The following is a 21079-nucleotide window of genomic DNA, read 5'->3' on the forward strand; positions in this document are numbered from 1 at the left end:
GATGCTTCAGCCCCAGCTCATGGGCTGTTCAACGCCTACGACCCCTGGCTTCCTTCTCTACCCTGCATGTGTGTTGGGACCCCAGTGGTGTCACTCATGTGGATTGAGCCAAGCCTAGGAAAACTGACTGAACGAGCAGGTGGTTTTCCGGGGTCGTGGATTGATGGGGTGTCTGCAAATGAGAGCACAGGAGCATGGTGGTGGGACCCAGCCCAGGAGCCAGGGACTGGATTTGGTGGTCCCCATCAGTTCCTAGGGGCAAAGGGTACAGTGCAACTCTCCTGAGGCCCTGTCTTCCCATTCCAAGGTGGGCAGAGGACACTGGCCACTCCTCCAACACAGGCCTGGGGTTGGGGGCTTGGAGTTCTGGAGGCCAGGCCCACGTCACCTCCCTCCTCTGACTGTCCCTTAGCCACAGCATCTTCCACTAGGACTGAGCCACAAACCAGGAGTTCTGTAGGGTCAGGAGAATATAATGGATCCAGTAAGGCTTTGGAATCAGAAAGAAAAGCCTGACTCCACCTCCTGGCTCTGTCATATTACCCTAAAAAAATTGCTTATGTTTTCTGAGGCTTGGTTTCCTCCTCCATAAACCTACCTGACAGGGTTGTTCTCAGAACCAGAAACAATGAAAGGAAGAGCCCAGCATTATGCCCGGCCTCAAGAAAACTGGCTACAGTGTGTGTGTAACTCAGACGCAGCATTTCCAGAAGCCAATGGAGAGTGTTGGGCAGGCATGCAACAGGGACCAACACAAGGCCATCTCCAGGGGATCAGAAATACAGAAAAATGTGAAGAAAACGTTTGATCAGGACTTCAGCTTGGAAAAAAAATGAAACTAAAAATTAAACAAGATTTTATCTTAGTTTTTTATTTTAATTGCAACTGAACAAGCAAAGGGGCTGGGATTCTCAGTGGTTAATTCTCCCACAGCTTTGCATGATAGCACTTGATGGGCTGGACTTTTCCAGCAAACCAAGTCTGCAAAAATGCAAATAAAGGGCCCAGTGACCTTCTCAAGGTCTCTTTCAGTTGTTGTGACCCTCAAGTTGTTCTCTTGAGAAGCATCAGCCCCCCCTCCAAGGGACCAGCCTCTCCCATCCTCTTGTGCCACCTCCCACACAGGAGGGGCAGCTGCCTTCCTAATAAGCGGCTGCTTTTGTAAGATTTGCAGCTCCGGGCTGCACCCTGGTGTCTTTGCATTTTGCACAAGATCCACCAGCAAAGACTTTGAGGCCAAAGGCTGGCAGCAGTTGCTTGTGGGGGCGATGAGGGTCTGTTCATCAATGAATAATTGCTTTCTGGTACAACCTCCTAACTGGGCAGCCTTTCAGTGAATAAATCAGAGGTGCTCCCTCCGTATACCTAAATTACCAATTTTCTTTGTCACCGAACTAAGGTGCACACCCTGCACACTGTGGCACCCTTCTTTAGGGCTCTTCTGCAGTGGTACCAAAGTTTTAGCAGGCCGCTTCTGTCCAAACAGCCAGCAGTGGGGGGGCAGGGGGGAACGGGTGCACTTGGCCCCGTGCAAACTTAGTCTCGGCCAAGGCCAGGGCAGAGTGCAACCGGACCTTGGTTCTTGCAACTTCCCCCAACCTCCCGCCCCAGCAGAACTCACAGCCCTCAGTCCTTACTTTATAAATATCCCCAAAGGCGTGCCCAGCCCAGCCCGCCCGGCTGCTCCGCAGAGCCTCTGTCCACTCCAAACAGCATTTACTATGAGCGGCGAGCCGTTAGGTGGGGCGGGGCCGGGCTGCCAGAGGCATCCAGACTCCGGATCTACACACGTATATACAGGGATGGGACCCGACAGGGCGGAGGGGCTAGGACGCCATCTAGGGGAGGCGACCCGGCCTCAGACAGAAGACGCCAGCTTCCGCTTGGTGCTCTCGCTGCATCGGTGCAGGATAAGGTCTGCGCTGGGCCGCGGGGGCACCGCGGGCTGTGGCTTCGCGGGCTGGGTCGCTGGTGGCTCCCCTGCGGCGGAAAGCGCGGCCGGGTGAGAGGCCCCGCCCCGTCTTCCAGGCCCCGCCCCAGGCAGCCCCGCCCCCAGGCCGCTGCGGGCTCTCACCGCGCGGGCTCCCTCCCTGGGCCTTGCGGCCAGGTCTGCTCCAGGCCCCGCCCCCATCCAGGCCCCGCCCCCATCCAGGCCCCGCCCCCAGGCCGCTGCGGGCTCTCACCGCGCGGGCTCCCCGGGCTCTGCGGGCCGGGCCGCGCCGGACGGCGGCGCTGCTGCAGAAAACGGACGCTGTTGCGCCGATAGGTGTCCTGGCTGAGGCGCTTCCGCGATCGCTGGTGGATGCTGTGCGCGTTGCGGATGGACGACCTGGGCCCAGCGGGACGGGGGCGTTGCTCAGCGCCTGGCTATCCCCGCCGCGCCCGTGTCCCCGCCTGCGGGGACTCGCAAGACCGGCCCGGGGTCTTGGGGAGCGGGGCAGGCGTGCAGCTGCCCCGCAACAACGCGGACTTCCGCCGGGCGGCAGAGCCCAGGCCCGGGTCCCAGCCCCTCGCCAGGCTGAGCCCGGCCCCGCCCCAGGAAGCCCTCTGAACTGCCGCAGTCGTCACGGCCGCCCCCAAGGCCACCTCACACCCCTGCGTTCCCACCGCCCCGCGCCAGCCCCGCCCCCGCCCCAGCACTGCCAGTCCAGGGCCTGGGCCCACAGAGGGGCCGTGGTACACCCTCGTGGTACCCTCAGCCCCTTCCAGCCTGGGGACCCTCGCTCACCTGCGGGGCGGGGCCCCTCGGCTCTTGATCTGGCGATGCGCCTGGGCAGCATCCTGCCCGGACTTCTGTAGGTACATGGATGGGAAGTAGCCGGTGATGTCGTCTTTCCTGCAACAGAGGCAGTCCTTGAAGCCCTGGCGGTCACACGGGGAGTAGGGGCCTCAGATGAGGGGGGCTCAGAAATCCCTCTAAACAGTGGGGGTTAAGGCAGCTGGAACTGGGAGATGCCCATAAGCCTGGCTGACACCAGACCCTGTCCCTCTGGGCCTCAGTTCTTCCATCCAAGCAACATAGGCCCCCTCAGCCACGATGTTGGTGGTGCTAGGAAGTTAGCAGGTCCAACTTGACCCTGGGGACATGTGTTTGCAGTAAAACATTTGCAACAGGGTGTTTATCAGGGTTCTTTTTTCCCTTTACAGCCACTGCTTTCTGTGTCTAAAATACCTTTGCCTACCTCCGGGTCACCAAGTTCCCCTATGCTTTCTTTCGAAAGCTCTTTAGTTTGGGGTTTTGTGCTTGGTCAAATCCATGATGCATCCTGAAGAAATATGCATGGTGTGAGGTAGGGGTCTATGAGACTTCCCTCCATGTGGATGCCCACTGGTTCCAGTTCCAGCACCACTTGTTGAAAAGATTTTTCTCAACATTCTCACTACTCTAATTTGGGAGAAAAAACTTGGCATATTACAAAGCATGCTTGGTAAAACTCTGATACTTCTTGGCTGGTGGGAAAGTCACAGGCAGATTCTCAGGGGTGCAGAATGGGCAGTTAAATCAAGTGAGAGTCAAAAAGGTTGAGAATTCCTGCCTCTGAGCCCCCAGCCCAGAGCCAAGCTGATGGCAGATGCTTTGGCCACAGGCTCACTGGGGCTGAGAGGGTGTACAAGGACCAGGGGAGGCCCAGCAGGTCCAAGGAGATGGCTCTAGAAGCCACCAGGGTTCTGCTTTGCCCAAGAGGAACAACCAGATAAGAATCAATTACAACAAAAGATTTAAAAGGAGAAGGGATGACAGTTCTCAAATAGAATAATTAACACAACAATTAACTGTGTTGTAGAAGGAATAATAGATGGTGAAGTGACTCCAAATCACAAAGGAAAAAGGTACCCACTCAGGCAAGGATACTGAACCCTGAGAGACAGGTTGTGGTGGGATAATCACTGATCTGCTACCAAAGTAGAAACTGAGTCCAGAGAGAGGTGGTGGTCTACCCAGAGCCATACCCGGGGTCAGTACTGAGCCCAAACAGACCATGACCCAGGCCAGGGCTGACACTCAGGGTGGGAGGGGCACTCTCCTACCTGACGACCCACCAACCATCCAGGAGCTTATGAATGACTTCGATGGCTTCGCCTTCCTGCAGGGACATTTCATCCTCCATCTCGGCAGTATAGGCTTTGATGGTGACATAGGGCTCACCTGGTCGGCCATGGGGACAGGAGTGCGGTGTGATAGTCCGCCCGGCACTGGCCTGCCTCCCTTCCCCTTCTCTTCTTTCTGAGCCTGAGGCTTCCTCCAGCTAGAGCCCAGGACCACCCTCCTCCCTGCCTGCTCCTTGCTGGTCTCCTTCTGCAGGCTCCTGCCACCCACTCGTGGGGCACCCTGGAGTTCTGCCCTCTGCCCATTACACCCAGGGGAGCCCGCCCATCCCACTCCCACCATCCACACCAGGGGCCAGGCACCTAAACAGGAGGAGTGGCCAGGCAAGGGGTGCAGGTGTAGAGCACCCATCCGTGTGGCACCTGAGCCACTTGACTGCAGCGTGTGTACACACTGTTTCCAGTTTTTCCAGAGATGCCATAAGCCCGCAGACAATTGTGAAATCTCTCCATTGTAATATATGGGCAATCAACTCTAATTTATTTCGACTTCCACATGAGCCCCATCGAGGGGACCTGGGGACTGACTGCCAGTTCTCCGCTTCCAGTCATCGAGGATTCCTCCGCCTCCAGGCAGTGCTCCTTCCTGAACCTCATACGCCCGGGAGGGACCCCTACGTATCTCAGGCGGACCTCATCGCCCTCGCCTCTACTCTACCTCCTGGTTCTCTGTCTTGACCAAGGGCATCACCTGCTACCTGGGCCCCTCAAGCCAGACTATGGGGTCTCTACCCTGACTCCACTGCCCAGCCCACAACCATATCCAACCCCAAAGTGGCCACTTCTCAATATCCCAGGGCCCCTCCAGTCCCTTCCCCCACATCCTATGGCCAAGGAGGGCAGGTGGCACCTTCGTAGTTGGGCTCTGGGTCCTCTGCCTCATCAGGACTGTCCAAGGGCTCCAAGTAGGACGCCGGGACCCAACCTCGCTTTGTCTTCATTTGGCAGAACCACCAGCCTGGGTGGGGAAGTGGGGGGTGAGGCAGTAAGTCTGGGCGGGCCTCGAAGCCTCCCCCAGCCACCAGGGTGGTAAGGACTCCCGGACAAGGACACACAGACATCCACCGCTGTGATTCAGAAATGTCACCTTCACACACTCCACGCCAAAATCACATACACACACACACACACAAGTCCCAGGATTCCAGCTCAGAAGCTGCTTCCCACACATCATGCCCAGAAGCTGGCCTGGCCACTGGGACATAATCCGGAGATGCACAGATGCCCGCAGTCTCCCCGGCGGGGGGGTGCACCAGAGTGGGGAGGACAGAAGGGGACCCCCGGAAGGAGTCACAGCCCATAGGGGATGGGGTGGGGAGGGAGCCCGAGGCTGTCTGAGGGGCAGAGCCTTGGTCGGGGGCTTGAAGCCACGGATGCAGGCACAGGGGAGGAAGGCCCCAGCAGGGCAGGGACACTGACCACTCTCGCTCTTCTCCACGACGTCCACCACGTCACCCGTGGCCAGAGCCATCTGGGAGCTCGAGGTCTTCTCGAAGTCAGCAATGGCACGGTACGTCTGCAGGATGATGGGGCCTGTGATGTCTGGACGGAAGGAGGGCAGGGTGAGTGGACAGTGAGGGGATGGGCTGCCTCCTCCTGGCAGTCCCCCGCTCAGGCCTCCAGAACTGGCACTGGGCTCCCATCTCCACCCAGCCAGGCGCACAGGAGGTGGACGCCCCCTGCCAACGAGAAAGCAGCAGAGACAAGCTCGTCTTCACAGCCCTGCATTTATTGAGCACCTACTGTGTTCCAGACACTAGTCATGCACCTTACACATGCTCCTTCTCACTTGATGAGGTTAGGGAGCAGCCCTCCTGGACCTTAATGTGCACACAAATCATCCAGGGATCCCGCTGGAAGGCAGGTTCTGATTCCAGAGGTCTGCAGTGGGACCTGAGCATCTTCATGTCTAACCAGCCCCCAGGTCATGCAACTGCATGTTATGTACTAAAATACATCTTCTCCCCTCCCCCAAAATTCCCATGTTGAAGCCCTAAGCCCCAGTACCTTAGAATCTGTATTTGGAGTTAGAGCCTTTAAGGAGGTCATAAGGGTGGGGCCCTCACCCCATAGGACTGGTGTCCTCATAGGATGAGGAGGAGACACCAGCAGGAGTACGTGCACAGGGGGAAGGCCATGTGTGGGCACAGCAAGGAGGCAGCCGTCTGTACGCCACGGAGATGACTTCGCAGAGCCAACCCTGCCCACACCCTGTTCGCAAACTCCCAGCCTCCAGAACTGTGAAAAAATACATTTCTGCTCTTTAAACCACCACCCCCAGTCTGTGGTTGTTATATGGCGGCCCACACAGACTAAGACACTGCTGGTCCCTGGACCACACTGACTGACCCATGGCACCCGTCCTGGCATCCCACTGACTGGTTGAGATCCTGTTCCACCTTTCATGTCTGTGTGGCCCTTGACCTGAGTTTCTTTTTTCTTTTTTTTAAGATTTTATTTATTTATTCATGAGAGACAGAGAGAGAGGCAGAGACACAGGCAGAGGGAGAAGCAGGCTCCACGCAGGGAGCTTGATGTAGGACTCCATCCTGGGACTCCAGGATCACGCCCCAGGCCAAAGGCAGATGCTCAACCGCTGAGCCACCCAGACATCCCATTGACCTGAGTTTCAACTTAAATCAAGCCTCAGTGTGTCCAGCTGTAAAATGGGGATAATAGCACTCTGGTCCCTACTTCATATTGTTATAGAGATAATTGCATGTGTTAATACATGCAAGACATTAAAATAGTGTCTGGGAGCACCTGGGGGAGCTCAGTAGGTTGAGCATCTGCCTTCAGCTCCGGTCATGATCCTGGGTCCTAGGATAGAGCCCCATGTCAGGCTCCCTGCTCAGTAGGGAGCTTGCTTCTCCTCCACACCACTCGTGTTCTCACTTGCTCTGCTCTCTCTCAAATAAATGAATAAAGGAATCTTAAATGAATGAATAATGAATGAATGAATAAATAAATAAATAAATACTGCCTGGGACAGAGTAAGTTCTCGATAAATGTCAGGTTGTATTATTAACAATTATCATGCAACACAGATCAGATACTGTCAGGCCTCTGCGTGACACCTGATGACCACCTTCACCTCCAGACCTGTCTATTCAGTCAGCCAGGACCCCCCTGGCTATAGGGAGCTGGGATCATGCTGGGCTCTGCAGCTTCAGACATGAGCTCTGAAAGCTTCACTGTCCAGTGGCCGCCCCCCCAGGTCCCCAGGCTTTAGTGCAGCCACTGAGGACCCCCTGCCCTGGCCTTGGCTGCACAGCCTCTGCTCAGGAACCCTGATCATGTCCCCAGCCCCCGCAGGGTGACCTACAGCTAGCTGCCCCCGCCTCTCACCCGTGACACTGCTCTTGCCGTCTTTGGGCACCAAGTAGGTCTCTGGCTTTTTCACCCTACAGGAAAGAAGAATCTGGGTGAGGCGCTTAGCTTCCTGCGGGGGGCACAGAAGCTCCGGGCAGACCTACAGAAGAACTTCCCAGAAGAAAAAGGAACCTGGGATGTGGGGGCCACTGCTGGGGGAAGGGAGCAATGGGACTGACAAAGAAAGCACCCCCCCACCCCCCCACCCCCGCCCCAGCCACCTGGGGACGCAAAGAAGGAACCAAGTGCTGAAGAGAACACTCTGGTCTGGGAAAGGCTCCTGTTATTTTGGAGGCTAGCTCCTTCTGGGGCCTCAGGGGTATGGCCAACAGGAGTGGGCATCCCCGCCACCCAGGCCATGGGAGCCATAGGGAGGGGGCATCCCCAGCACCCAGGCCATGGGAGCCGTGCCACTCATGGGGCCAGCCCACTCTGGCCGAAGCACTGGTGTCTGTCCGCGGTGGCCTGTCCTCCAGGCCCCACTCGTACTCTGTATTCAGTGAGCAGAGAGGGACACAGAGAGGAACCTTCTGCAGGCAGCCTCCAGCAGCACAACACATTCCCCTGAGACCTCACTCAGCTTCTCAGATGCTTTCCATGCTGGGCCCTGGACCAACGGGCAGGCAGACAATGAGGTGACAAAGCGGAGGTGTGCTGCGCTCAACACCAACACCCCACCCCACCCCGCCAGCCCGGCTGGGGCTCCGCACTTCACAGTTTGGAAGCACTATCCACAGCACCCATTACGACATCTGGCCCTTACCACCCGGTACAGGTGGGGAACCTGCTTTCAGAAGGCAGGGTAAGGACAAGGACCTAGGATCTCAGACTCCCAGCCCACAGAGCCTCCCCCGAGGTTCAGGGGCTCCAGGTGGAGACTTGGCAGGGATGCTGTGGAGGGGGTTCCAAGTTACATGGGCCAGAGTTGGAATCCTGCCTCCTTCTCTTTGGGGCTGTGTGACTTTGGGCGAGTCGCCTCCCCTCTGAGCTTTAGTCATCTGTAACATGGGGGACGCCCTGCACCCCCTCCCCAGGCCGAGCTCACCACCCCCTTCCCTCTCCCGCTTCGGGGACAGAATGAGGGGGCCACTCACTGGCTGTCCGTGGGAAGCTTGAGGTCGTCGGGGCGCACTCTAAAGAAGTCAAGGAGTTGGGGGCAGCGGGAGATCTTGACAGGCAGACCCATGAGCGTGTTGTAGTACTCGGTGAGCGTGCCCTGGCGACTCTCGGCCGCCCGCTGCCCATCGAACCACCGCGGGGCTGGCCGGGCCGGGGAGGGACACCGAGAAGCCATGAGCATTGTCCCAGGTCACGACCCAGAGGGGATGGGGGTGGAGGGGCAGGTCGCAGGGCAGGTGAGGGGATCCAGGACGGGCCACCCTGCTCCTCACCTGGCAGGTGCGGGATGATCCTGTTCTCTGGGTTGATGTCCCCTGCCTCGATAGGAAACATTTCCTTTAACATTTTCTAGACACAAAAGAAAGGATTGAGGAAGATCCTTTATTACAACCCCATAAAAGCACAGGGTTGGAAACAACGCTCCTGATCCCTTGGGCTGGTGCCATCCTTGGCTCTCTCTTTCTCTCTCCTCCTACATTCCCGCCAGCAAGTCCTTCTGGTTCCAGTCCTAAAATTTATCCAGAATCTAACTCTTCTCACTACCCACACAGCCCCCACCTCGGGCTGTGCTTCCGCTGAGCCCAGGTTATCACAACAACCTTTCACCTTTGTCTTCAATCCAGCACCATCTTCACATTCAAATTGGATCCTGTCTCTCCTCTGCTCAGAACCCCTCCCTGCCTCTAAGCTCACTCAGGATGGAAGCCAAAGGCTCCACGTTAGTCTACAAGGCTGTGCAGACCAGACCCATCCTGCCTGCCTCACTCCCTCCTCTGCCACCACCCTCTTCTCGCTTGTTCACTCTGCTCCAATCATCCCCGAATACTCCAGGCCTGCTCAAGCCCCAGGGCCTTTGCACTTGCTCTTCCCATTCTTCCCTATATTTGTTAATAGCACTCCCTCTCTCTTTCTCCTTCTACAAGACTTTGCTGGGATGCCTGGGTGGCTCAGCGGTTGAGCATCTCCCTTTGGCTCAGGGCATGATCCCGGGATTCTGGGATCCTGGGATCAAGTCCCACATCGGGCTCTCTTCAAGGAGCCTGTTTCTCCCTCTGCCTGTGTCTCTGCCTCTTTCTATGTGTTGTTCATGAATGGATAAATAAGATCTTTAAAAAAAAAAAAAAGACTGTTCAGATATTACCCATCAGTGAAATCTCCGTGACAATTTCCCCTCCTTACTCAGTCCTCCCGTCCACCTCCCCATACTGATTAATTTTTTCCATAGTTCAAATAACTGCCTAACAGACTATATAAGTTACTTACGTTTTATTTGTCTGTTATCCTGACTCCTCTACTAGAATTTAAGATCCACAAGGGAGGGCAAGGACTTGCATCTTTTTTATGCCCCTGTCCCCTTCAGAGCATCTCCCACGCACCAAGTAGAACACACCTGGCACTTAGTAGGTGCTTGATGAATAGTTGTTGAATGAATGAGTTCACCAATTAGCAAAAGGGGCTAATCCGACAATGGAACAGCCCAGAACAGTGTAAAGAGGAAAGATGGAGCCGTGCACATATCAGCATGAACAGGTCTCAAAAACTGACCTAATGACAGTAACAAGGCAGAGAAGGAGGCAGCCAGCATACTGAGGACTTCTAGAAAGGCTGTGGAAAATGCAGCTTAACACTATTGCATCTTGTGCTTGGACTTGTGTGTGTGCGTGTGCATAGGTGTGCATGCAGTCCCCCAGGGCTGGAGCTGACACAAGTGCATGGGATAAAGGGAGCTTTCTACTTCTTTTGTAGTGTTTTATTCCTTTATCTTAAAAAAGCCTTTTGGGAGGCCTGGCCGGCTCAGTCAATGAAGCAGGTGACTCTTGATCTCAGGGTTGTGAGTTCAAGCCCCACGTTGGGTGTAGAGCTGACATAAAAACAAAACAAAACAAAAAACAACTAAACAAAGCCTCCTAGCAAACAGCATAGTGACATCAATTGTGATTCAGAGTCCTACGTGTGTAGGGCTGCTTATAGTCTTCTTCATGTTTATCTGCATTTTGTTTTTATTTACTCATTTACCTAGTTTTTTTTTTTTTAAGTAGCCCCCATGCCCAGCATGGAACCCAACTCGGGACATGAACTTAAGACCCTGTGATCAAGACCTGAGCTGAGATGGAGTCAGATGCTTAATGAATGGACTGAGCCACCCAGGCTCCCGGCTGGCTCAGTCAGTAGAGCATGAGACTCTCAAAGTTGTGGTTGTGAGTTTGAGCCCCATGTTGGATATAGAGACTACTTAAAAATTTTATGGGAGAAGTGCAGGAAGGCACGCCACTCCAGGACTCACTACCCTGCTTACAGAGGCCTTTGGGGATGGACCCTCCATCCACATTCTGTCTCAGACCAAGGCCCACCAAAAGCCACACTCTGCACACTATGCTCCCCAATGACCATCTCTATTGTGTCTGGCCTGGGGAACCCCATGGGGTTTTAGAGCCTGTGGGAATCTCATTCAATCTGGCTGACAGTAGGTGCACACAAAGCAAGAGAACCTGAATCCTGGGGTGTCAGGATCGCCACCCTGCCTTCTCACCTGCCCAGGGTCCTCATTGGGCCAGTGGCCATGAGTCAAAGAGCAGGCTCCTGGGATGACAACCTGGTGGTGACACTAACTAGGCTGTTCCCTGCAAGGACAGAGGAGGCACGGCCCTTAACACCCCCTGAAGTTTATCATCTTGAATGGGGACAGAGTCTCTGTGTGGGAAGATGAAACTATCCTGGAGCTGGACCATAGTGACAGTTGCAAGACACTGGGAATGTATCTCATGCCACCGAACTGTGTGCTTAAAATGCTAAATTCGTGTTATGTGTATTTTATCACATTTAAACATACTTTAAGGAAATCTTACCAAATGCAACGATGCAAATGGAACTAAAGGGTATTATGCTAAGCGAAGTAAGTCAGAGAAAGACAATTGTCATGTGATCTTACTCGTGTGAATTTAAGAAACAAAACAGTATCATAGGGGGAGGGAGGGAAAAATAAAACAAGATGGAATCAGAGAGGGAGACAAGCCATAAGAGACTCTCAACTCTATGAAACAAATAGGGTCACTGGAGGGGTGGGAGGGGGGCATGGGGTAACCAGGTGATGGGCATTGAGCAGGGCACAGGATGGAATGAGCACTGGGTGTGATATGCGACTGATGAATCACTGAACTCTACCTCTGAAATTAATAATACACTATGTTAGTGAATTGAATTTAAATTAAAAATAAAACGTACTTTAAGGAAAATGTCCTTTTAAGTCGAGAAGTAAATAACGTCCCCTCCCCCTCCGCTGTGGGCTGGAGCGCCCTGGGCTCCCCACTTGCTGGCCAGCACCCGGGCCACCCGCCCTGGAAGGGCACAGCTGGGCCTGCTGCGCAGTGCCCTCCCTGGGCACCCGGCCCTCCTGGCCGCCCGCGCCGCCCCGCGCACCCCCCCCACCCCCCCCACCCCCACCCCCAACCCCCCCCCAGCGCGCCCGCTCTCACGTGGAACTCGTAGATCTCGGTGAAGCGCCTGTAGACCACCTTCTCCGACAGGTCGTGCCACTTCACCAGAAACATGTAGACCTGGGGGGCCGGGCGGGGGACCCCGTCAGGGGGACGGAGCCCAGCGCAGCCCAGCTCCTGCCGCAGCCCAGGGCCCCAGGGCCGGATGCCCCGCGGCCCCCAAATCGGCTCAAGCTCCCGGTCCGTAAGGGGCGGCGGGAGGCCAGGGCTGGAGGGGGGCGGGGCGTTGCGGGGCTCCGCGGGGCGGGGCGGGGCTCCGCGGGGCGGGGCGGGGCTCCGCGGGGCGGGGCGGGGCGGGGCGGGGCGGGGCCGACCCCCGGAGGGGCGCTCGTGGCTGGTGGTTGCGTGGGCCCCGGGGCTCAGCGGGTGGAGCAGCGTCCTCTTGGGTTGGGCGCAGCCGGTGGCCCCGGGCTGCTGAGACCAGCCCCGCGGCCCCCCACACTCAGCACGGAGTCTGCTTGAGACTCTGTCCCTCTCCCTCTGCCCTTCCTGCTTGTGCGCGCTCCAACACATCGTTTTTTAAAGATTTTATTTATTTATTCATGAGAGACAGAGAGAGGCAGAGACACAGGCAGAGGGAGGAGCAGGCTCCACGCAGGGAGCCCGACGTGGGACTCGATCCCAGGACCCCGGGATCACGCCCTGAGCCAAAGGCCCGTGCTCCACCGGGAGCCCCCCGGCCGTCCCTCTCTCTAACAAATCTTTAAAAATACGTATTTATTGGTTGTATGTTGGTTGCACGATTCTGATCACTAAAAACCGTTGAATTGTACACTTTATATAGGTGAATTATATCTCAGTGAAGCCATTATTAGAAAGAGAAAAAATACAAACTTGGTAAGGAAAACCAAGATAGAGCCAGGAGAATTCTACTGAGGCACAAAACGGAACAAATCAGACAGGTGCCTCCACACGGATGAAGCTCAGAAGCATTATGCTGAGTGGAAGAAGCCAGATACATGGTAGGATTCCTTTTCTATGACGTTCTAGAGCAAGTGCAACCAAGTAAAGGGGGAAAAATCAGAGCAGTGGTAGCCTCTGGGGGTTGGTGGAGGGAGGGGACCTGGTGCAATGGTAATCTATGTCTTGATGAGGGTTATGTAGGGACCTGTACCATCGAAATTCAGCAAATGTACCTCTAAGACTTGTGGATTTCATTTTATATTAATTTTACAGTGAAAGAAAAAAATAGGGGCACCTGGCCAGCTCAGGGGAGCATGCAAAAATATATATCATAATATTTAAAAAAAACAATTGTATACTGGTGGTGTGTGAACAAAAAAACCTCAGTGGAATAGGATACAAAATCTAGAAATATATCCAAGTACACATGAAAATTTAAAATATGATAAAAGTGGTATTTCAAACTACAGGAGTAAAAGTGAGCTTTTAGTTTCTCCTTTTTAAAGATTTTATTTATTATTTTTTAAAAAGATTTTATTTATTTGTTTGACAGAGCACAAGCAGGGGGAGCAGCAGAGGGAGAAGCAAGCTCCCCCACTGAGCAGGGAGCTGGACGTGGGGCTCCACCCCAGGACCCCAAGATCATGACCTGAGCTGAAGACAGATACTTAACTGCCCAACCATCCAGGTGCCCCTGAAGTTTTATTTATTTAAGTAGTCTCTATGTCCCATGTGGGACTCAAACTCACAACTCCAAGATCAAGAGTCACATGCTCTACATACTGAACCAGCCAGGCACCCAAGAAAATTATATTTTTCCTTCCTTCCTTCCTTCCTTCCTTCCTTCCTTCCTTCCTTCCTTCCTTCAAGATTTTATTTTTAGGGGCGCCTGGGTGGCTCAGTCAGTTAAGCTTCCAACTCTTGATTTTGGCTCAGGTCATGATCTCAGGGTTGTGAGATGGAGTCCTGTATCAGACTCCACACTCAGTATGGAATCTACTTGAGATTCTTTCCCTCTCCCCCTGCCCCCTGATCATGTGCTCTCTCTCTTAAATTTAAAAAATATAAAAATAAAAATAAAAATATGTTATTTTTAAGCAATCTCTACACCTAATGTGGGGCTTGAACTCACAACCCCAAGATCAAGTGTCTCATGCTCCATGGACTGAGCCAGCCAGGTGGCTCTGTGTACCCTCCCACCCCCCCCCACCCCCCTGCTGCCCACCTCTCTCTCTATCTTTGCAAAGAGAAATATAGGAAAGATAAACCAAAATGAGTCTCTGAGCACATCTTTTTTTTTTTTCTGAGCACATCTTTTTATAAAGTTTTGATGTTGGATCATTTCATTTTTTTTAAAGATTTTATTTATTTATTCGTGAGAGACAGAGAGAGGCAGAGACACAGGCAGAGGGAGAAGCAGGCTCCATGCAGGGAGCCCAACGTGGGACTCGATCCCAGGACTCCAGGATGACACCCTGGGCTGAAGGCGGCGCTAAATCGCTGAGCCACCCGGGCTGCCTGATGTTGGATCATTTCAAACATGTTAATATATTACATATTTAAAAATAAAATTAGATCAACAAGGATTTTTTTTAAGACTTTAAATTGGAGGGATCCCTGAGTGGCGCAGCGGTTTGGCGCCTGCCTTTGGCCCAGGGCGCGATCCTGGAGACCCAAGATCGAATCCCACATCAGGCTCCCGGTGCATGGAGCCTGCTTCTCCCTCTGCCTATGTCTCTGCCTCTCTCTCTCTCTCTGTGACTATCATAATTAAATTAAAAAAAAAAAAAAAAAAAAAGACTTTAAATTGGAAACAAATGAAAACAAATGAACTTCACTATCAAATGGGTCACAGCCATATTAAAGAAAACTGGAAAAGGAAAAAAAAAAATCCAAGTAACTTTTACAGTATTTCTACTCTCAATCCAAAAGGAGAAAAAGAAAAAAAAAAACTGCAAAGAAAACTTAGAATTGACTTCATAGGTTTGTAGGTTGATTGTTCATGATGGCGCGGATGCCGTCATTGTGATAAAACAGGCTCATGTGGATTGCAGGACCGAGCAAGGGGTAAAGCTGTTAATCTAGTGGGCGGCCAGGGTTCTCGCGGAGAGACAGGCTCTGCACACATAACGCAGAGTAACGAGAATGAGATGGAATCGCTCTTTCCCCGAGTCTGAAAGGACCTCACAGGCAATGAGCACACTCAGCGTTGAGATCTAGGGTTCTGACACCGCCCCCCACTGCAGAGAAACAGAGGTCCTTAGTGCAGTGGTCGAGTCCAGGGCTCGGGCTGGGGAGCAGCAGGTCAGCTGGAGCGTCTCGTTCCAGAAGTTAAGAATGTGCTCAGAGAATGCCAGGCTATGTCTAAAGAGCACAGGGAGCCAGCTTGAAGGGGCTCCCACTGGCCCCTTCCAAGACGATCAGAGCATGAGATGAGTTATGGCAGTGACGGATGGTAACCCATGGAATAAAAGAGAAATCCACACGTCCACATTGACACAAGTCAGTAGGAAGAGGGGAAGAACTTTACTGGTAAAATGTTAGCTACTAAAGCAGAAGCAACAGTAGAGTTTAAAAATCACTATTTGGCGATCATTATAGCAATTTGACTCAGGCAAGAGTCATCCACATACTGTGGAAGGAACAGGAGCTGCTTATAGTTGCAGAGAATCTCCCCGCAGGTTAATTATTCATCACAAGGGGGATAATAGTAACTTTACAGTAGAGACACGTAGTGATTGAAACTAGCATCACCAACACAGGAACCAGCAAAGTCGCCTGCCGCCTGATAGGATCGGCAAGAACACAGTGTCATTTCTGGGGTAGTTCTGCCACCGGCACATGACCCCAATCTAATGAAGAAGGGTTAGACAAAACTTTTTGTAGAAGGGACATCCTACAAAACGACTGGCTCCAGCTCTCCAAAATGTCAAAGTTGAGAAGAACAAAGAAACATTAAGTCTGACCCAAGAGCACCTGGCTGGCTCAGTTGGAGGAGGGTGTGATGCTTGATCTCGGGGTCATGTGTTCGAGCCCCATGTTGGGTATGGAGATGACTTAAATAAATAAAACTTAAACAACAACAACCAAAAACGACTGACCCAGATTAAGGAAGTCTGAAGAGTCACAATAAGTGAAATGCAGCAGGTGGTCCTGGGTTGGATCCCAGACCTGGAATATTTTTACTACGGAGGACAAGTAGGGGAACAGGTGAAATGTGAGTGAAGTCCGTGGGTTGGATAACAAGTGTTTCATCCACGTTAATTTGCTGATGTTAACATATTTGCATTGTGGTGTAAGAGAATGTCCTTGATTTTAAGAAATACACAGTAGAGAGGCGCCTGGGTGACTCTCTTGGTTTCCACTCAGGTCATGATCTCAGGGTGGTGAGGTTGAGCCCAGGCACGCAGCGCGGGAGTCTATTTGAGATTCTCTTTGCTTCTCTCTCTCTCTCTCTCAATCTCTCTCTCTCAAATAAATAAATAAATCTTTAAAAAAATACATAGTAGTATTTAGGAGTAAAGAAACACAATGGCTCCCAATTGCTCTGAAATGATTCAGAAAAGTCCCATTCAGAGAGAGAAAGAGTTGGGGGTGGGGGGGGGAGAAGAGAGAAGGAGGGAGGGAAGGGGGGACAGGGAAGGGGAGAGACAGGGAGTACAGATGTGGTGGTGGAGGAATGTTGGAGCTATTGGTAGTTTATCTAAGTTTGAAATTACTTCAAAATTAAAAATGAACAAGAAGAAAAGTCTCGGCATAGGATGCTAAAAGCGCCCTACAAACACCGTACAGTTAGTTGACCAAGCAGAGTTCCTCCCTGGGCTTCCTCTGGCCTGGGGCACCTTGGGGTGGGGTGGGGTGGATGTGTCTGGGCAGACACGTCCCAGCCTCCCAGGACGGGGTGGGGTGGCCGCTCGGCAGGGTCATGTAATGTAAGGGACCCCACAGCCCCCGGGGACAGATGGCTGCTCCTGGAGGAGCACTGCCTGGGAGCTGGGATTGGGGAGGGCTGCGCGAGGAGCGCCCTGCAGGGGTAGGGCGCCAACAGGGGAGTCCTGGGGGGGCGGGGGAGCCAGGCGGGCAGCCGACTGGGGCCAGGCCCCTGCCCTCCTGCCAGGTCCGGGGCGCTGGGGTGGCTACTCACATAGTGCTGGCTGGGGACGAAGCGCTTCTCGAAGCCCAGAAGGGCGATGTGGCGGATGAAGGTGTCCCCCATGGCTGGGCTGCGGGGCCTCCCCTCCTGTGGGGCGCTCCCAGCTGGGCCTTAAATGGGGTGGAAAGAGGAAGTCACTTGGGTCTGGCAGGGCTGGGGGTGGAGGGGCAGGGAGGTCTCTGCTTCTTCTTTCACTTTCTGGGATTCCTCAGACTCCCGTGGCGTGGCCGTGGGCGGCCTCACGCAGGCATGTGGCCGGGAGCCCCGGCTGGTCCTCCCCAGGGTCTCTGAGCCCCCAGTGGCGGGGAGGGTGCCCATCCTTCCCTCCCTCCCTGGCCACCTGAGGACCAGCCACATGGGCTCCTCTGCTCCCTTCCTGCCAGGCTCTGCAGCTGGGGTGCCACCTGGACCACCGCCCACATGTCCCCAACTCCCTCCCTGTCTTCAGGTTTGTGCCCAGTTGGCGCCTCCTCCAAGAAGCCTTTCTTGATAACTTCATGCAAAATGGCAAAACTTCATGCCCCCCCAACCCTTTTGTTTTGGTCCAGAGCACTGACTATAACTGACGTCCTGCCTATTTGTTCTGTGTGTTTTCACAGTCTCTCCTTAGCAGGAGTGAGCCCTGAGGGCCCGGGCCTGGCCTGGCCACTGGCTTGCAGAGGGCGCTGCACACGTACTTGGGTGGTGGCCGCTTGGTCCCTGAGTGAACCAGCGCCTACGTGGGAGCAGGAGAGCACCAGGTACATGTCTGCAGGGGGCATAACTGGGGCCCAGTGGTGGTGGGGACAGGCTTTGAGGGGGACTCGAGTTCAGATGCTGAGCAAATGGACCCTCAGGGCTGACTCCGTTTCCTTGTGATTGAAATGGGACCATAAGCTCTGCTGAGAGGGGACGTGGGGTGCAGAGGTGAGGGAGCCCCGTGCGAGTGGGTGAGGGGAGGGCGGGGCTGGGGCCTCTGTCGCTGGCGCCTGGGCCCCAGGTGGAGGCCTGGGAGCTCCGAGGTTGTGGAGCTGGTCTGAAGGTCACAGACCCAGGCAGTCTGGCTGTGGGCTCAGGTCGGCGGGGTCAGCTGGTGGCCCAGATGCACAGATTCCAAGACAGAGAGGCCACCAGCCCTCTGAGCCCCGGGTCCCCCTGGACTCCCGGGGGTGAGGTGGCATCCAGCAGAGGAGCCAAAGCCTGGCATCCTGTGACTGTCGCCGTGACCGGTCAGGTTGGTGGTGGTTCTTAGTTTTGTCTATGAGATGCAGGGGTCATGCCCTCTGCTCTGAGAGGTTTGCTCGGCACGTCGCCTGTGGTCACCGGGAGGTCACGAGCGCTGGGTGCGGCCAGCCTTGGGAGGAGCTGCCGGACAGGAGGGGACAGGAGAGGAGGCGGACGGAGCACCCTTCAGCAGCTGGGACTCCGTGTGGACCACATGTCCACGGATGAAGGCAGGGCGGCGTCCCCGGCTGGGTGCCCTCCCCCGTCAGCAGGTGCTCACTCTGGAGAACGCGGCGGCCCCAGCCTGCGGGGCCACGGGGCCCTTTTCTGTGGGTGCCTTGTACTTGGGTGATGGTTAGAAAATGAGGATGAGACAGGTCGTGGTGGGTGGTTGTGCCTGGTGGCAGGGAGTTGGGGGAGGGGGCCCTGCCGCCACAAAGCGCCCTGAGCGCTGGCGTCTGCCACCCCTGGCCCGTGGTGCTGCCCCAAGTCCCCGCGGGGGCCCCCAGCCTCACCTGGGCGCACGGAGGGCGGGGGTGGGGGGTAATGGGGGGGAGGGGCGGCTGCGACTGCGGCCTCGGCATTTCCTTCCCTCTCTTCAGCGGCCTTTCCACTTTTGCGTAACAATAACAGGCCGGGCAGCCAGCGGCGTTGTGCTGTCACCAGCTGTCAGCTGCCACCTTGCCACTTCCCTGCAGTGGCCTCCCCAGACCGGACCTCCTCCCGGGGCACCCGCAGCCGGGTGCATCCAGGGCGCACTGCGAGCCCAAGAGAAGTCCTGCTGTCGCCGGCAGGGACCTCTGTCGCTCCCCAGGCTCAGAGCCTTTGGGAAGCCGAGAGGGGACTAAGTTTCATTTATGGGTGAGACAAGCTAGTGATCAAAGGGTTGAAAAGAAAAGAGGGGATGAGCAAAGTGAAGGAGAGGATGAACGGAGAAAAGGTTTTTTTTTTTTTTTTTTAGCGGGGGAGATTCAAACTTTGAAAAAGTTTTAAAACTTTTATTGTGAAATATACTGAAAACAAAAGTGTACAGTTTGGTGATTATCCAGTCCTAACAAGGAAGCCGGTATCTTGTGCCCCATCAGCAGCATATTAGAGCAGCCCCGAATGCCCCCCACTTCCCCTCATGGCGGGCAGGAGGGGCTTGCCCTGGGTCGGGAGGGCTCTGTGTTTCTGAACATCTTATCACAAGGAGGCTGTCAGATAGGTACTATTATTTCCCCCCACTTTGTAGATGGGAAAACTGAGGCACAGAGCGGTCTGCGGGTTGTGGCGGCTAGTAAGGGAAGGGCTGGGATTCGAACCCAGGCCGCCTGGCCCCAGGGCCATGCTCCCGACCACTGGGCTCCCCTGCTCTGCCCTCGAACATGTGGATGATGAATGCCACTGGGGATTCACGAGGGAGGGAGGGTGTACGAACACCCCAGAGAGAGGCTCTCAAGTGGGCCGGGCGGGGAGGGAGGCAGGGCTTTCCCTCCGGCCTTGTGGGCCCTCACAGCTTTCCTGCCACCACCGTCCGCACCGCCAGGCCTTCCCCACATGGGCCGGGCCGGCTAGTTCCTCCACCAGGAAAGTCCCGGGCTGGGCCCTGGACACAGGCTGAGCGGGGTAGGGGGTGTGGTTGGACACCACAGCCTGGGGCCTAGGGGTGCCCCCCCGGCACCCCCCTCGGTCTTGTGGAGGGAGGGAATCTAGAGCTTTCCAGGACAGGGACCGTCAGCCACTGTTCGTTCTCTCCCAAGTGTGACCTAAAGGCATCCTGCTGCCCCTCCCCGGCTGAGGACAGCCTGGATCGCAGTCCAGGGATGCGCCGGGCCAGCGCTCGGCACCAGGTCTCTCCCGCGCCTAGGCTGGCGGCACCGGGTCCTCGAGTGGGCGCCGGCCGCAGGGGCTCCGGCTGGGAGAGGTGGAGGCCGTGGCTGCAGCAGGCGTCTGCAGGCAGAAGTCCGGTGGCTGGAGGGCCGCTTCGGTTTCTCAGAAAACTGGACAAGGATTGGGCTCTGGCTGGGTCCAGGAGGAGCCCGGAGGCCCCGTCAGAAGGGATCTGGGTGCCTGCGATGCGGAGAGGGCCCAGGACACACTCAAGGCCCACCCCTGGGCATTTCTTCTCCCCCTGGGCCTTCGCCACCCGCTGCCTGGGCACAGTGGACGCACACACCCCTGCTTTGGACTCGGACTCCACTTCCAGTGTGTGCACGAGGGGCTTGGCCAGTCACCCCGGCCTTGGCGTTTCCACCTGGGAGGTGGCACGGACAACCACCCTTACTCCACGGGCCGTGGGCATCACGTGGGGTTCAAGTGCTCAGCTTGGCAAGTGGCCTTTATTAGATGCAGACTCGGCCCGGGCCCGGCCCTGAGGTCAGGAGGGCATGGCAGGGCCCATCCCAGCTGTTGAACCCGGGCTTTGAAGGGATGGAGAGGGATTGGTACATGAAGAGCAGCAGGGCACCCCCCCACCCTGCTCCCCCCCGCTCCTGGGAGGAGTGCGAGGCTCAGACCCCTAACCAGCCCTCGCCCCCCTGCAGGCTCACGCGCAGGGGCGTCATCTGAGGCTTTCATGACAAGGTCAGGCACAGGACAGAATCCGAGACCAAGGGCTCCAGCCCCGGGTGGCCCCGCTGCACTGCAGCACCCGGCAGAGCGACCCGGTCCGATGGCGCCTCCCCCCAACCCACAGCCCGGCTGACACTCCTTGCTGACTGGGCCCAGAGGCGTCGGCCACCAAAGC

General features: G+C 55.4%; 1 protein-coding gene across 1 annotated transcript; it reads right to left on the reverse strand.

Annotated features, from left to right (window-relative positions):
- Positions 1-855: 855 nt before the first annotated feature.
- On the reverse strand, positions 856-17268 carry NCF1 (neutrophil cytosolic factor 1). Its single transcript, XM_026017511.2, has 11 exons — positions 17140-17268; positions 12072-12152; positions 8871-8946; positions 8574-8739; positions 7456-7511; positions 5527-5649; positions 4958-5065; positions 4030-4147; positions 2729-2836; positions 2184-2329; positions 856-1980 (listed from the first exon to the last, which is right to left on the reverse strand). The coding sequence occupies exons 1-11, from the start codon at positions 17209-17211 to the stop codon at positions 1859-1861; spliced, it is 1176 nt and encodes a 391-aa protein (XP_025873296.1). The 5' UTR covers positions 17212-17268; the 3' UTR covers positions 856-1858.
- Between the last annotated feature and the right edge of the window lie 3811 nt (positions 17269-21079).

The sequence above is a fragment of the Vulpes vulpes genome, chromosome 3 (genome assembly GCF_048418805.1).
Source record: "Vulpes vulpes isolate BD-2025 chromosome 3, VulVul3, whole genome shotgun sequence".
In the NCBI taxonomy this organism is placed as follows: Eukaryota; Metazoa; Chordata; class Mammalia; order Carnivora; family Canidae; genus Vulpes; species Vulpes vulpes.

Coding starts and splice junctions, on each gene's coding strand:
- NCF1 (XM_026017511.2), bottom strand. CDS start 17,211: ATGGGGGACACCTTCATCCGCCACATCGCCCTTCTGGGCTTCGAGAAG. Junction 8,740..8,870: donor GATCATCCCGCACCTGCCAG/GTGAGGAGCAGG, acceptor CGGCCCGGCCAG/CCCCGCGGTGGTTCGATGGG. Junction 5,650..7,455: donor CGGCAAGAGCAGTGTCACGG/GTGAGAGGCGGG, acceptor CCTTCCGTCCAG/ACATCACAGGCCCCATCATC.